The sequence below is a fragment of the Canis lupus genome, chromosome 8 (genome assembly GCF_003254725.2).
Source record: "Canis lupus dingo isolate Sandy chromosome 8, ASM325472v2, whole genome shotgun sequence".
NCBI lineage: Eukaryota > Metazoa > Chordata > Mammalia > Carnivora > Canidae > Canis > Canis lupus.
Genome location: NC_064250.1, coordinates 46,036,819 through 46,049,611, shown reverse-complemented (window position 1 = coordinate 46,049,611; position 12,793 = coordinate 46,036,819). Strand labels below are relative to the sequence as shown.

The 12,793-nt window shown below is 46.7% G+C and overlaps 1 protein-coding gene and 1 long non-coding RNA gene across 19 annotated transcripts in view; one reads left to right on the top strand and one right to left on the bottom strand.

Moving 5' to 3' along the window:
• The window catches only part of RGS6 (regulator of G protein signaling 6), a 580,135-nt gene that overhangs the window by 45,273 nt on the left and 522,069 nt on the right, over positions 1-12,793 (bottom strand). For all 18 annotated transcript variants that reach the window (XR_007412708.1, XM_049113649.1, XM_025443423.3 and 15 more), the window contains one exon: positions 4,664-4,789. Coding sequence is in view for 17 of the 18 variants with exons in the window: in XM_049113649.1 (XP_048969606.1) it covers positions 4,664-4,789 (126 nt within the window). In the remaining variant the exon portion in view is untranslated. The remainder of the gene's footprint in view (positions 1-4,663; positions 4,790-12,793) is intronic.
• LOC118355409 (uncharacterized) lies at positions 7,921-10,781 on the top strand. Its single transcript, XR_004817767.1, has 2 exons — positions 7,921-9,378; positions 10,355-10,781. It is a non-coding gene; the product is annotated as an uncharacterized LOC118355409 (long non-coding RNA).

Genomic DNA, 12,793 nt, shown 5'->3' with positions numbered 1-12,793 from the left:
CACAACGGCATCCTGACATCCCATATGTGTTTACCGTCACCGGCCTCGGAGAACCGTTGTGTCAATTTGAAATTCAGAGCAGGCTGTGGTTCGCGTTTGCCATCTGTGAGCCCACGGGCCAGGCGGGGCGCGAGCCGAGGCCTCCGAGACCCCCGGCCACGCTGCCCCCCGGGCCACGGCACCCCCACCTAGGGCAGAGGCCGGCCCGAGGCTCGGAGCCTGCAGGTACGGCTCCGGCTCCTCGTGGGGGCCGCGGCCGGGAGGAAGATGCCAGCCGAGCCTCGGTGGCTTGCGGCAGAAGGGCTGTCATGACTGGCAGGCCGCGAGGACGCGCTGGTATCGGGGAGGCCATCTGGCCCGCTTCGCTGCAGCCCGGGCGCGAGCGAGCCGGGCGGACGCTTCGGGGATGCGGGCAGCCGGGGCCTGTGCAGGGAGGCGGCGGGGGCCAGAGGCCACGCGCCCTGCAGCCCGGTGGGCCTGGGGTAGTGCCCGCGCTGCCCCTGCCCCGGGCGCCCCCTCTGTCCCCGGGACGGTGCTGATGAGCCCTGGGGTTCTCTCCTGGAGGGGGGCTGGAAGCAGGAAAACCACGCAGCCGTTGTCATCCTCCCTCTTGCCGGGGGCTCTGGGCAGCCCCTCAGTTCTTACTTTACCTATTTTTTCCATAAACAGGGATTTTCATGGTTTAGGGAGAAAAAAATCTGGCTTTTAGCTCATTCCCAGAGAAAAGCAAACTCTCGGCTGAAGGAAGGCTTTCTATGCCCTCTGCTGGTCAACAGAGACTCAGGGAAAAGACGGAGGCAGGTGGCTTGGGGCCCCGGCCGGGCAGAAATCCTCAGGGGCCCGGCGGCCACCAGGCAGGCCACCAGCAGCAGCGGCCACGGGCGGCTGACTCACGCTCACCGGGCAGTGGCTGAGGTGCCGAGGATTGCCACGGCCACGTGTGAGCCACCTGTGTTCCGATTAATCAGGTGTTTGGTTAGCGGTGAGTCCCCGCCGGGTCCTCCTAGGACCGGGGGCAACTGTCGGAGAGCGGGGCTCTCCAGGCAAACCTGGCAACTCCCCCATGCTCTCTTTAATTGCTTCTCCCTTCAGCTGACACCGTGTGGAACTGGGATAATCAATCTGCAGGTTAGAAGAACAACCACGTCCTCTCAGGAGACGTTACAGCTCATAAAAAATGTAGGGGGATCGCGCTTTGCTGTGGGTTTTGAGTTTTAACTCGTGGCCTGCCATGCAGCAGAGGGTGCCTCGAGCCGGGGAGGACAGAGACTGGTATAGGGGAGGTGGAGAGGGGGCAAGGGACTCCTGTCTCCATTCTGGGAGAACTCAAGAGACGGGAGGACGAAGTCAGATAATGCACTCCAAGGCTCGGCTTCTCGCCTTGTGGATGAGAGCCCATGCACATTCTACAGCCCCTCCGACCCCAACAGCTGTTTCTAGGGGCTCACTCCAACTGAACAGAGCCCTGGGCTCAGCTCGGGGTGTCACAGGGAGTGTACATTCTCACGCTGTGCGGGCTGCAGCAAAATGCACTGGCCATGCCCCGTCCAGGTCCTGAGGACGACGCCTCTCTCTCATCTCACCTCCTGATGAAAGGGGACTTGAACTTACATCGTTTTATCATAGACCTCTTTCCTCTAAGGATCCAGGGTGACACTTTGTTGTCATGAGAGCGATTTCTGCGTCCTTTGGGGCTCCTCTGTTCTGTACTCTGAAGCTCTGGTACAGATTCCACTTGGTCACTTAACTGGCACTCCAGGTGCTGTGCAAAAATGTTATGATCTAAGTAGCCCTTCTGCTGGCGAGATGCGAGGAAGACAAAATGGAGATGCCCTTTGCAATGTATCCAGTCGAGTTCTGGTTTTCCTTTTTTTCCCATCCTCTGTTGCCAACTGCCTGGGCTGTTGATCAATCCTGGGAGAGGAGATGATCCCTAGCGTGGCCAACACAACAGATGGCAGGATCCCCGAGTTATGCCACATGATACAGCTCCAGGGGGTGCCATTCACATGGACCATGGTGCAGGTGCAACTGCAGCACCCCCGTGGCTGCCCTGGAAAGCTCTGAGTCCTTGGGCCCTGGGTCCTGGTGGCTGCTAAGCCAGTAGCTGTGGCCAGAGGAATGAATACAAAGGGGAGGGGCAAAACCACCTGGTTCTGGATGACTGAAGAGTCCTAGGTAGCTGTGTGATTTCAAACTGAACTTTCCCCCATATATCCAATTATGCTGAATATCATAAAAGTGGAACTTGGGTCTCCAGAGAGGATTTGATAAGCTCTTGGGCTGTACTTTTTATCTCTGGCTGTTCTATTTTCTTTATCCTCTCTCCTGCCATGGATCAGAGGGGGTCCCTCTTTAAGTGTGGATTTATGCATTCATGCCGGGGGTGTAGATTAGCCACTGGCACACTCGCAAGCCCCCCCCCCCAACTCTTTCACTCAAGATTGAGTGTAGCCTCCTGACAGAGGAGGAGGGAACTGGCAAAGGGACAAGAGGTAATGGCAGGATGAGGTGCTGAACACCTGCCAGGGACATACTCCTCCAGGCCCTCCTGGCCTTAAATGTAATGCATTTTTGTTACACTAGTTTGAAGCGATGTGTGGCTCTGGCTGCACTCAGACTGGGCACAGATGCGCTGAGCCAGCAGACGCTCCTGATCAAAATGACCCTCAAAATGACCAGGACCCTTTGGTCATTCTGCAAAGTCTGTGTAATGGTGCAGGTGGCCGAGGATCACAAAAGGCCACTCGTGGGCTGAGAAATAATCGGGTAAAGGAGGCCTCTATACCACTTTATTTTGGGGGCCCCACAGGGGACAGAGATAAAAAGAGAAATGGGAAAGCAAGACTCCCAGGGGTGGCTCCCGGGGACCAAGCTCTGCGTGGGTCCTGGGCTGGTGCACAGAAAGGCTGCCTGAGTGCATCATGCTTCCTAATCAAGACCCACCTCTGCGCACAGCCTGGGAGGCTGGTTCGAACACTACCCTAATGAGGAGTTTTAGAAGTCAAGCCTTCTGTTACAAATTTTGATTAGGAATTGAAGTAAAGCTCTGAAGTGTGTTCAGAATAACGCCTCAGCGTAAGGAAACACCCTCGTGTCCTGACCTGGAATCAGATATGCAGCCCTTATCTGTTTTAGGTTAGGTACCTGGTTGCCTAGAAAGGCCTGGATACATACAGTTAACTGGCATCTATGCGTCCTCCTGGGACTGTGCGATGTGGGAGTCCCACTGCCACACTTTTGCTCGTAGGGTCTTCGGCTTAGAATACTCTCCCTCCTTTTTTGTCTATCGGTATCCTGTGTATTCTTCAAAGTCCAGCTTATGATTTGCCTACTCTGGCTTATATTCATGCCTCCCTTTTAAAAACATTTCCAAAAGAGTTCTTAGAGTTTATACTCATTTACATTCATTTAATGATTTAATAGTTTCTTGTGTTTTCTCCTCAAGGACCCACAAGGTCATTGTAGGCAAAGATCACGTATCTTGACTTTTGTGCATCTCTCAGCAAACTCTTGCAGGGCTTGATACAACATAGGTGTGTGGATAAATATCGTTTGATTGATATATGGGACTGATATGGTCTCTACTGCCAAATAAATAACACGGACTTTGCACATTTACACCGGAGTGGACAGTCCTTTGCCCACAGTATATGCTCTGACTTTTTAAAGTTAAAAAACATTTTAAAACTTAATAAAACCACCCCTTCTGGAAAAAAAAAAAAAACACTAGAAGATGGGAATTAACCTAGCATACAGAAAGGAACCTGGTACCATGAAAAAACACTGAGATTTCCATCTGAGAAGTCACCAATTTGCTAAGATCACTAAGGGGGCTCCGACCAGTCACCTTCTCCATAGATCTCAAGGTCTACTTCTAATACAATAGAAATCTGAATAAACCACAAGTTCCCAAACTTTTCACGACAGTGGACCCTTTCCCTTTGAATGCTCTCTCCTCCCTCTCTCCATGGACTTCTTGTTCTGAAAGTTTTGTTTTTTCCTTCTACCGAACAGTAATTATTAATGCATCAATACATTTTCCCTCATCTTGATTAGCTGGAGACCAACAGCAACCATCAGATGTTCTCACTGGCAGCAGGTGACCAGAGCGACCGTTACACGGAGTTGATAGCATCCCTCCAAAAGGAAAAACATGTTTTAATTAGCTTTTACAATTATGTCTCCAGGTATTGAACTGTATCTACTTTGGCTTTTTGAAATTCTGAAATGAGCTCAGGGATCCCTCTTTTTTCCTGGTTAGCCTGTCAAGCATTCGGGATCCCCAAGTGAGAAGTTTTGAAGGCGAGGCTCTCTGAGCTGCCTTTCCACTCTGCAGCATTACGGTTCTCTGGTTTTAGCTAATGCACGGTGTCATCAAATGATCATGTCACCATTTGATCATTTACTTATTACGGGAGACATGTTTCCAACAGCTTGAACAGATGTCACCTGGACTTACAGAACAAAAAATGCTGGTTTCGAGGAGTGCTGACATGGTGATACCAGAGCTGCACATCAAGTCTGCCCTTCCCCACTCCTGCCTGAGCCAGGTTAGCGGGGATGTGAGTCGGCACCATCACATTTTATTGAGAAAGGAAGCCTGAACATGTGAATCTCATATACACACTCGGCACGCAGCTGCAGCCTTTGCGAGAGTTACCTGAGGTTTTCTGAGCTGAACTCCGACTCCAGGAATCTCCGGAACTGGTCCCGCCCCACCTGGTCCTTTAATACCTCGTCGAAAGAGAAGCCCCATCTCTTGACTCGCTGCTGGCTGGGCTCTTTGCTTTTGAGGAGAACAAAGGTTTAGAAAAATGATCAATGCCAGGCAAAAACCTGTGTCATATTCCCTCCGCCAGCTCAAATCTGTTTTTGCTGCCACACGCCGAAGGGCAACGTCTCAAATTTAAGTGATGGATTCTATAAACCTGCACACACGCCAGATGCAGACTTTGCACAACATCAGCCAACAGTAAAACGTCTCTTTGGAGAAGGCATTTAGGTGAGGGTCACCAGGATACCCGCCAAGCGGCCGCTGTCCTCAGGAAATGAAACAGCCCCGTTGATTTGGTTTCCCTTCCCATGGCCTGGGCCTGTCAGTAATAGCCCAACTCTCGACTCTACCACCTTTAGTCTCATTTAGATCTGAGTGACATAAGAAGGGTCAGAAATGCATCAGCTCATCCAGGATAAACCCTACCTCTTGCTTAGAAGCAGAATGTTGTGTCTCTTGGACAACCACCTGCTCAGTGTTTCCGATGTTCCAGGCATTGTTCCGAGCATCTTAACTCTGCTAACTCACTGGGTCCTCATTTTACAGATAGGGAAACTGAGGCCTAGTGATCGTTTGCCCAGAAACACACTAGGAAGTGATGGGAGTCAAGACGAGTCCAGACAGTGTGGCTCCAGAGTATAGCTCTTAGCCGGGCTGTGCTGTCCCACACCCATGGGAACCTCCTCAGACCAAAGGAGGGGTTGGTCTTATTCTTTTGCTGTCAGAAGATAAGACTATTTCCTTCAGCTCTGTAGTTCCATTTGCAATTCACTTGTGTACATATTCCACTGACCCTTCAAGTAGAAATAGGGTCCTAGGTCATAAGCCACATGCCATAACTGCCCATAGGACAGAGATCAGGACATCCAGATAGCTGCAAGTTCAGCGTTCAGCAGAAATAAGGTAGTCTGGAGAGACAGGATGCCCTGATGCAGTAGTTTCTTAGGGTGGCCATAACAAAATATCAACCTACTGAGTGGCTTAAAATAACAAAAATCTATTCTCTCATAGTTCTGGAGGCTAGAAGTCTAAAATCAAGGTGTTGGCAGCGCCATGCTCTCTGAAGGCTGTAGGGGAGACTTAGTTTCATGCCTTTCTCTTAGCTTCTGGTGAAGCCAGCAATTCTTGGTGATTGTTGGCCTACAAGGCATCATTCCAATCTCTGCCTTTGTCTTCACATGGTGTTCTCCCTGTATGTCTGTTTTCATGTGACATGCACTCTGCCCATGCATGTGTCTGTTTTCTCTCTATATAAAGATACCAGTCATATTGGATTAGGAGCCCACCTACTCCAGTTTGACCCCATCTTAACCAACTGTATCTGAAACAGCCTTATTTCCAAATAAAATCATGTTCAGAAGTTCTGGGAAGGATATGAATTTTTGGGTGACACTACTCAACCTAAGTACATCTGGGTTCCCTCAACTATCCATTATCCATGGTCCTGTTTCTACATGTGGATGCTCCACATCTGTTCCTTTTGTCCTAGTACATTTGGCCATTGGGATCTGTTCAATTAAGAGCTTCTTAGACACAGCTTCTCTAGACATGTGTTTCCTGCATCACTTGGGTATTTCAAGCATCACCGTCTTTAAAGTTCAAGATCAGATTTGAACATGTTGCTACCACTGAATGGTTTGTGGGGTTATAAAATAATTTTGAAAATTAAAACATCTCTAGAAATTCATCACCAGGTAACTGGTACAATAACTTTCCATTGGCCTAACTCCAACAAATAATTCATGGAACTCACAGCCTTTGTTTCTAATCATTGCATAGAAATGCTTCCTTATGACATATGTTTGCTTATAGTTTGTACCATTGTTTAACCTTTCAAGGGTATGTCACTGGCCCTCCAGCTACCTTGTGAGCTCTTTGAGGGCAGAGACCATGTCTCATGAATCTTTGTGTTCATCATAGGATTTTCACATCACAAATGTTCTGCATTAAGAGGAAATCAATAAGAAAATGTGTATAGTGATGTGGATGATATGTCCTTACCCTGACAGAATTTTCTAATTGCTAGGTGGATGCCTTTTCTTTAATTTGTCTTCTGTGTCCAGTTCTCACCAAATTCCTATGGCCCACTGGGCAGCCCAAACCAGCAGGGAGCAAAGACAGGTGGCTTCCCAGTGGAGTCCATCTTTCATTTCCACTGATCTCCCAGCCTAAGCATGGTAGAAATCCCCCACATTGAGAATAAGAAAGCCATACTCAGAAGAAGCAGCCATCTGTAAAACATTTCTGCAGGGCCAATGTAGTGCTACACAAGGAGATTTCCTTACTGTGGTCCCTTTGAATCTCAATATAAGCCTGCAAAGTGAAGATTTATATTCAGATGTCCAGAGCTCAAGAGAGGTCAGAATGCCCAAAGCCATATGGTTGGTAAAAGGCAATCTGGAATTGGTACTTGGTCTGCCTGTCTCTAAAGCCTTTCTTTTTTTTCCATTACCTTGCCTTTTATTACATTTCCCTCATTTGATATCCAAATGAAGATTTAGGGAATGATGTAAGTCATCTTGAAAATACCTTCGAGTCATTAGAAAAATTATGAAACAAGGGACAGTTCCTTAAACAGAAAATATCCAGTGATGCCATTTTAGGATCAAGGCTATTGAAGGAACAATGGCAATTTTATTTGATGCCCCAAGAACGGCTGTGGGGTCCTGACTACTCTGATGGCAAGTGGTCCCGGTATGTAATGCTGTGTAACAAATCATCCCCAAACTCTAGCTTAAAATGGTGATTTATTATTCGTTTTCACTGTCCCCTGGGTTGACTGGACTCAGCTGGGTGGTTCTCATATGTGGTCTTAAGTAGCTGTAGCTAGAATCTGGGGATGGGATCATTGGAAGGCTCAACTGGGTTGCACACCCAAGATTGTGCATCACATGGCAAGGGATACTGGTTGTTTGTCAGGAGCTCAGCCGGGGTTGTTGATGACATGGTCTCATCGATGGCCTGGGATTCTCACAGCATGGCCGGTGGCTTCCAAGAAGGAATGTCTCAGGAGCAAATGTCTTTAAATGACTGAGGTATAAGACATAGAGCTGCTTTATGACCTGTTCTCAGAATGTTACTTCTGCCACACTCTATTGTTCCAATGAGGTTCCACGGCCAGCCCAGGTGAAAAGGTAGGGAGGTGTCACCTTCTGATGTAAGAAGTAGCCCATGCACACAAAGAGGGAAGGCGCAGATGGGGCTGTATTTAGAGACTGACCATCACAGAGAAGAAGCTTGACTAATATGCTGGACTAATACTTCTGTCAGACTTGCTGAGTATAGGCAGTGGTGTCTGGGGATAGTCGCTGCCTCTCAGCAGGTCAGGCTGGCTGGTAGTTGGGTACCTAGGGCCGAACAGGATAAACCAGATTCCTTGTGGTTCTTGGCTCATGCACCTGATGTCCAGTGGAGAAAGAAAGATAAACCTGAATCACATGGAGAAAGCAAATTATGAACCACAATTCTGGCAATGCCACATTTTTGTTAGATCCACTATCTGGTTGATGGCATGACCAGGAGTACTTTCCAGAGGCCTCCCTGAGACACTCTCCTGGTGGTATTTAGACTACAGGGTTCTCTCCAACTGCAACCTGGCAACTTTCAGCTGATTTTTCCTCCACAGTGAGCCCTGGCTGTCACTCTTCTCTTTAAACTTTACTTCTCAGAATGTTTTATCAGATAGACATAAATAAGATGTCATTTGCCCATCCCTAAAAGGGCAATCTTTTATTGCCCTCTGAACAGATCCTTGGATTTCTAGATCTAATAGTTTATCTGAGAAGGAGAAAGGATTTAAGTACAATTTTCCGTTATTTATACTATATCCTGTATCACCTTGCCAGTTATCCTGTTAAGTCCTGTTGCTGTCCTCCAATGGGCCGTCTATATGGCAGAGACAGTATGATGAACTCCGTAGAATACAGACACTGTGTGATGCCCCCTACTCTGGACATCATAACGAGTCTCCCCTTTGCAGACTTTGAGGAGCCCCTTGCTCAGGCCCAGTAGAAATCAAAGCCCAGCTCAGACTAACCTGAGTTCCCAAGGGGAGTCCTGCTTTCCTACCTATGGCCTCCACTTTTCAACAAGCCTCCCACAACCCGCCACTCATCTTCACCCCAAATCTCCTTCCCATGAGGTGTTGGAGGGGGTAGAAGCCTTTACTAAGATTCAAAAGTCTTGAGAAGGGGGCTACCTATTGCACCACCCAGCAGCAGACTTTTAAAAAACCATATGCTTGACTTTCCTGCTTTTGCAAAGTCCTTGGACACCAGCAGTACTAGGGCTCCTCCTGGCCTTGCACCAAGGCCTGATCTCTCCCACACTCTGCTATCTCTTGCTTCTCACTGCACTTAGGTCTCCCCTCTCAGAAACAAAAAAATACATTCTTCTCATTTTCTTATGTCACAAGTCCCTCCCCTTGTTTGAGTCTCTGTCAGCACCCCTGCCTTCAGAGCCTGATTTTTGTGCCTAAGTGACTTAACCATGTCCTTTGCTAAATGAGAAGGAATCCTGGGGCTGGGAGGGAGGATAGCATGCTTTATGCACCTTGTTACATTTGCACCTTGAGAGATCTTTTTGTTTGGAAGCAGCACATGGTAAGTTCTCAATACGTATTTGCAATAGTCACTCCTTCATCTAGCTTCCATCCAGTCTATACTTTTTGAATGCCTACTATGTGTCAGACATAGTCCTATTTCAGTCTTATTTTAAGTCCTAACTAGAAAGAGAACCAGGGGGAGGATGTGCTAGAGAATAGCTGAATGGGTGGCGTGACCACTAGAGAGTGAATGATCACAGCAGACCTTTCTGAGGAAGGGTCACCCATGCTGAGTGAGACTCGAATGAGAACGGAAAGTTCTCAAAAGAACCAGGGGAGGTTCTGGGGAAGTGGTTCAGGAAGAGAGAACAGGCAAGAGTCTGGAGTTCAAGAAAATAAAGTTAAAATGAAAAAAAGTCCATAGAACGTAGAGGCAAAGAAATTTGCCATTAGCAGATGATAAACTGAGAAATTTGGGGAAAGTATAAAGCAGATGGACTGAACTGGTGTCAACTGATTGAGAGCCACCTGATTCTGGGGCCATCTGGAAAGAAATTAGCTGCGTCCCCAGAAGCCTGGGAAAACCCCAAGTTCTGAGCAGTAGGACTGGAAGTTGAGGCAGTTGGTGGGCATTGGACAGGGGACATATGGAAGAAACTCAGAAATATGGACCAGATTAAAAAAAAAAAGAGGAAAGAAAGAAAGAAAGAAGAAAGAAAGAAAGAAAGAAAGAAAGAAAGAAAGAAAGAAAAGAAAGAAAGAAAGAAAGAAAGAAAGAAAGAAAGAAAGAAAGAAAGAAAGAAAGAAAAAGAAATATGGACCAGAGGCTCCCTATGGCAGAGAGGGTGTCTTCAGCAAATCGGGGGTGTTTTCCAGTTAGCTCATAATATGGGTAATAAAACCAGAGAGTAGTGCCTCTGTAATCTTGGGTGAACAGCAAATATAGCTGGGAAAAACATCTCAGCAAAACAGGGAAACTTCTAACGACTTTCGGTTTTCCTCTTACTTTTCTTTGGCTTCTGTAATCTAATCAGGATCCATATCACCCCTCAGCAGAAGGGAGAAGAGTGGACTTATTGGGAACATAAAGACAAGAAACTGAAGAACTTCAGAAACCCCTCGGGATCTGAGACAGAGCAGAACACCCAGCTTGCTGGGATGTCAGGCTAAGGGAAGGTGGGGCTCGACCACCTGTCCTGCTCTGAGAGGAGTCTTTCAGTCTGCTCTTGGCCCAGATGGCCAGGTCCCAGAGGCAGACCCTGCTGACTGACCTATGGCCCCCCATAACACTCCAGTGAAGCCCTACAGCCACATGGACTGCTCAGAGGAGAGCCTGCGGGGTGGTGGTCGGGGAAACTCCGGGAACCACACAAGGACTTCTCAAACTGCTGTGCCTCAGAATCACCTAGAACACTTGCTCAAAATACAGACACCCAGAACCATTCTGGGGCATCTGTCTTCTTTTTTATTTATTTATTTATTTATTTATTTATTTATTTATTTATTTTTTATTGGTGTTCAATTTACTAACATACAGAATAACCCCCAGTGCCCGTCACCCATTCACTCCCACCCCCCGCCCTCCTCCCCTTCTACCACCCCTAGTTCGTTTCCCAGAGTTAGCAGTCTTTACGTTCTGTCTCCCTTTCTGATATTTCCCACACATTTCTTCCCCCTTCCCTTATATTCCCTTTCACTATTATTTATATTCCCCAAATGAATGAGAACATATAATGTTTGTCCTTCTCCGACTGGCTTACTTCACTCAGCATAATACCCTCCAGTTCCATCCACGTTGAAGCAAATGGTGGGTATTTGTCATTTCTAATAGCTGAGTAATATTCCATTGTATACATAAACCACATCTTCTTTATCCATTCATCTTTCGTTGGACACCGAGGTTCCTTCCACAGTTTGGCTATCGTGGCCATTGCTGCTATAAACATCGGGGTGCAGGTGTCCCGGCGTTTCACTGCATCTGTATCTTTGGGGTAAATCCCCAGCAGTGCAATTGCTGGGTCGTAGGGCAGGTATATTTTTAACTGTTTGAGGAACCTCCACACAGTTTTCCAGAGTGGCTGCACCAGTTCACATTCCCACCAACAGTGTATGAGGGTTCCCTTTTCTCCACATCCTCTCCAACATTTGTTGTTTCCTGCCTTGTTAATTTTCCCCATTCTCACTGGTGTGAGGTGGTATCTCATTGTGGTTTGGATTTGTATTTCCCTGATGGCAAGTGATGCAGAGCATTTTCTCATGTGCATGTTGGCCATGTCTATGTCTTCCTCTGTGAGATTTCTGTTCATGTCTTTTGCCCATTTCATGATTGGATTGTTTGTTTCTTTGGTGTTGAGTTTAATAAGTTCTTTATAGATCTTGGAAACTAGCCCTTTATCTGATATGTCATTTGCAAATATCTTCTCCCATTCTGTAGGTTGTCTTTGAGTTTTGTATGAGCATCCTAGGTGAATCTGATGTACCCCGTGCTTTGGGAACCACAGACCCCCAAAGTTACTGAGGGAGTCCTCACTAATCTAGTCCATCTAGATCAGGGCTGCCTTTTAGAATCAGTTGGACAGATTAAAAACAAGCAAACAGACAAACAGACAACTAATGCCCCACTGACAGAAATTTTGATTTAATTGTCCCAGGGAGGGGACTGGGCATTAGTTTTTTTTTTGTTGTTGTTGTTTTTATTTTCTGTTTGCTGTGTTAATAAACTCTCCAGGTGGTTCTAATGTATGGCTAGAGTTGATAGTCAAGAACTTCACTTATGAAAACCAACAGTCCCTCAAATTGCTGGGTATATGAAAAGACAGGCTGATCTGCTCTGAACGGTGGTGATTAGTCACAGTGATTGATTCTGTGATAAATGATCACCAATGAAACAGACTGTCACAAATAGAGAGGAAGTATGAAAACCAAACCAAACCAAACCTGTATCACATCCTCAGAGGGACTTAAAAGGATACATATCAGAAGAACAGAGCAGACTACTAAGAAAAAGGAGTCCAAGAAGTATTAAGAATTCTTGGAAATGAAAAGCATGATTGTCACTCAGCCCTCCCAACACTCAGTAGGAAAAGAAAAACTCGTGAAGTATAAAATCACAGAATGGGCATCACTGAATACCAAGCTGGAGGCTCTGAAGAGTAACTCAAGGAATTCTATCCTTGAATATAGACTAAAAGGACTAAGAGATGGGAATTATAAAAGAGAAAAGAGAGATATGGCTGCTCCATTCCAGAGGCTGAGTTTCTACCAAAGGATTTCCTGAAAAGAGAGGATAAAACAGAAGAAAGAGTAGTAGTGATTAAAAAGAAAAGGAGAGAAAATACCTTGAGTTAAAGAAAGATTTTAATTCTTGGATCAGAGTAGAAGAGATGAGGTAGGACACATCAGAACTATTAGAAAAAAGATACTCATCTATAAACTATTTTTCATTTAATGTTGATGGAGAAATATAAGTCCCA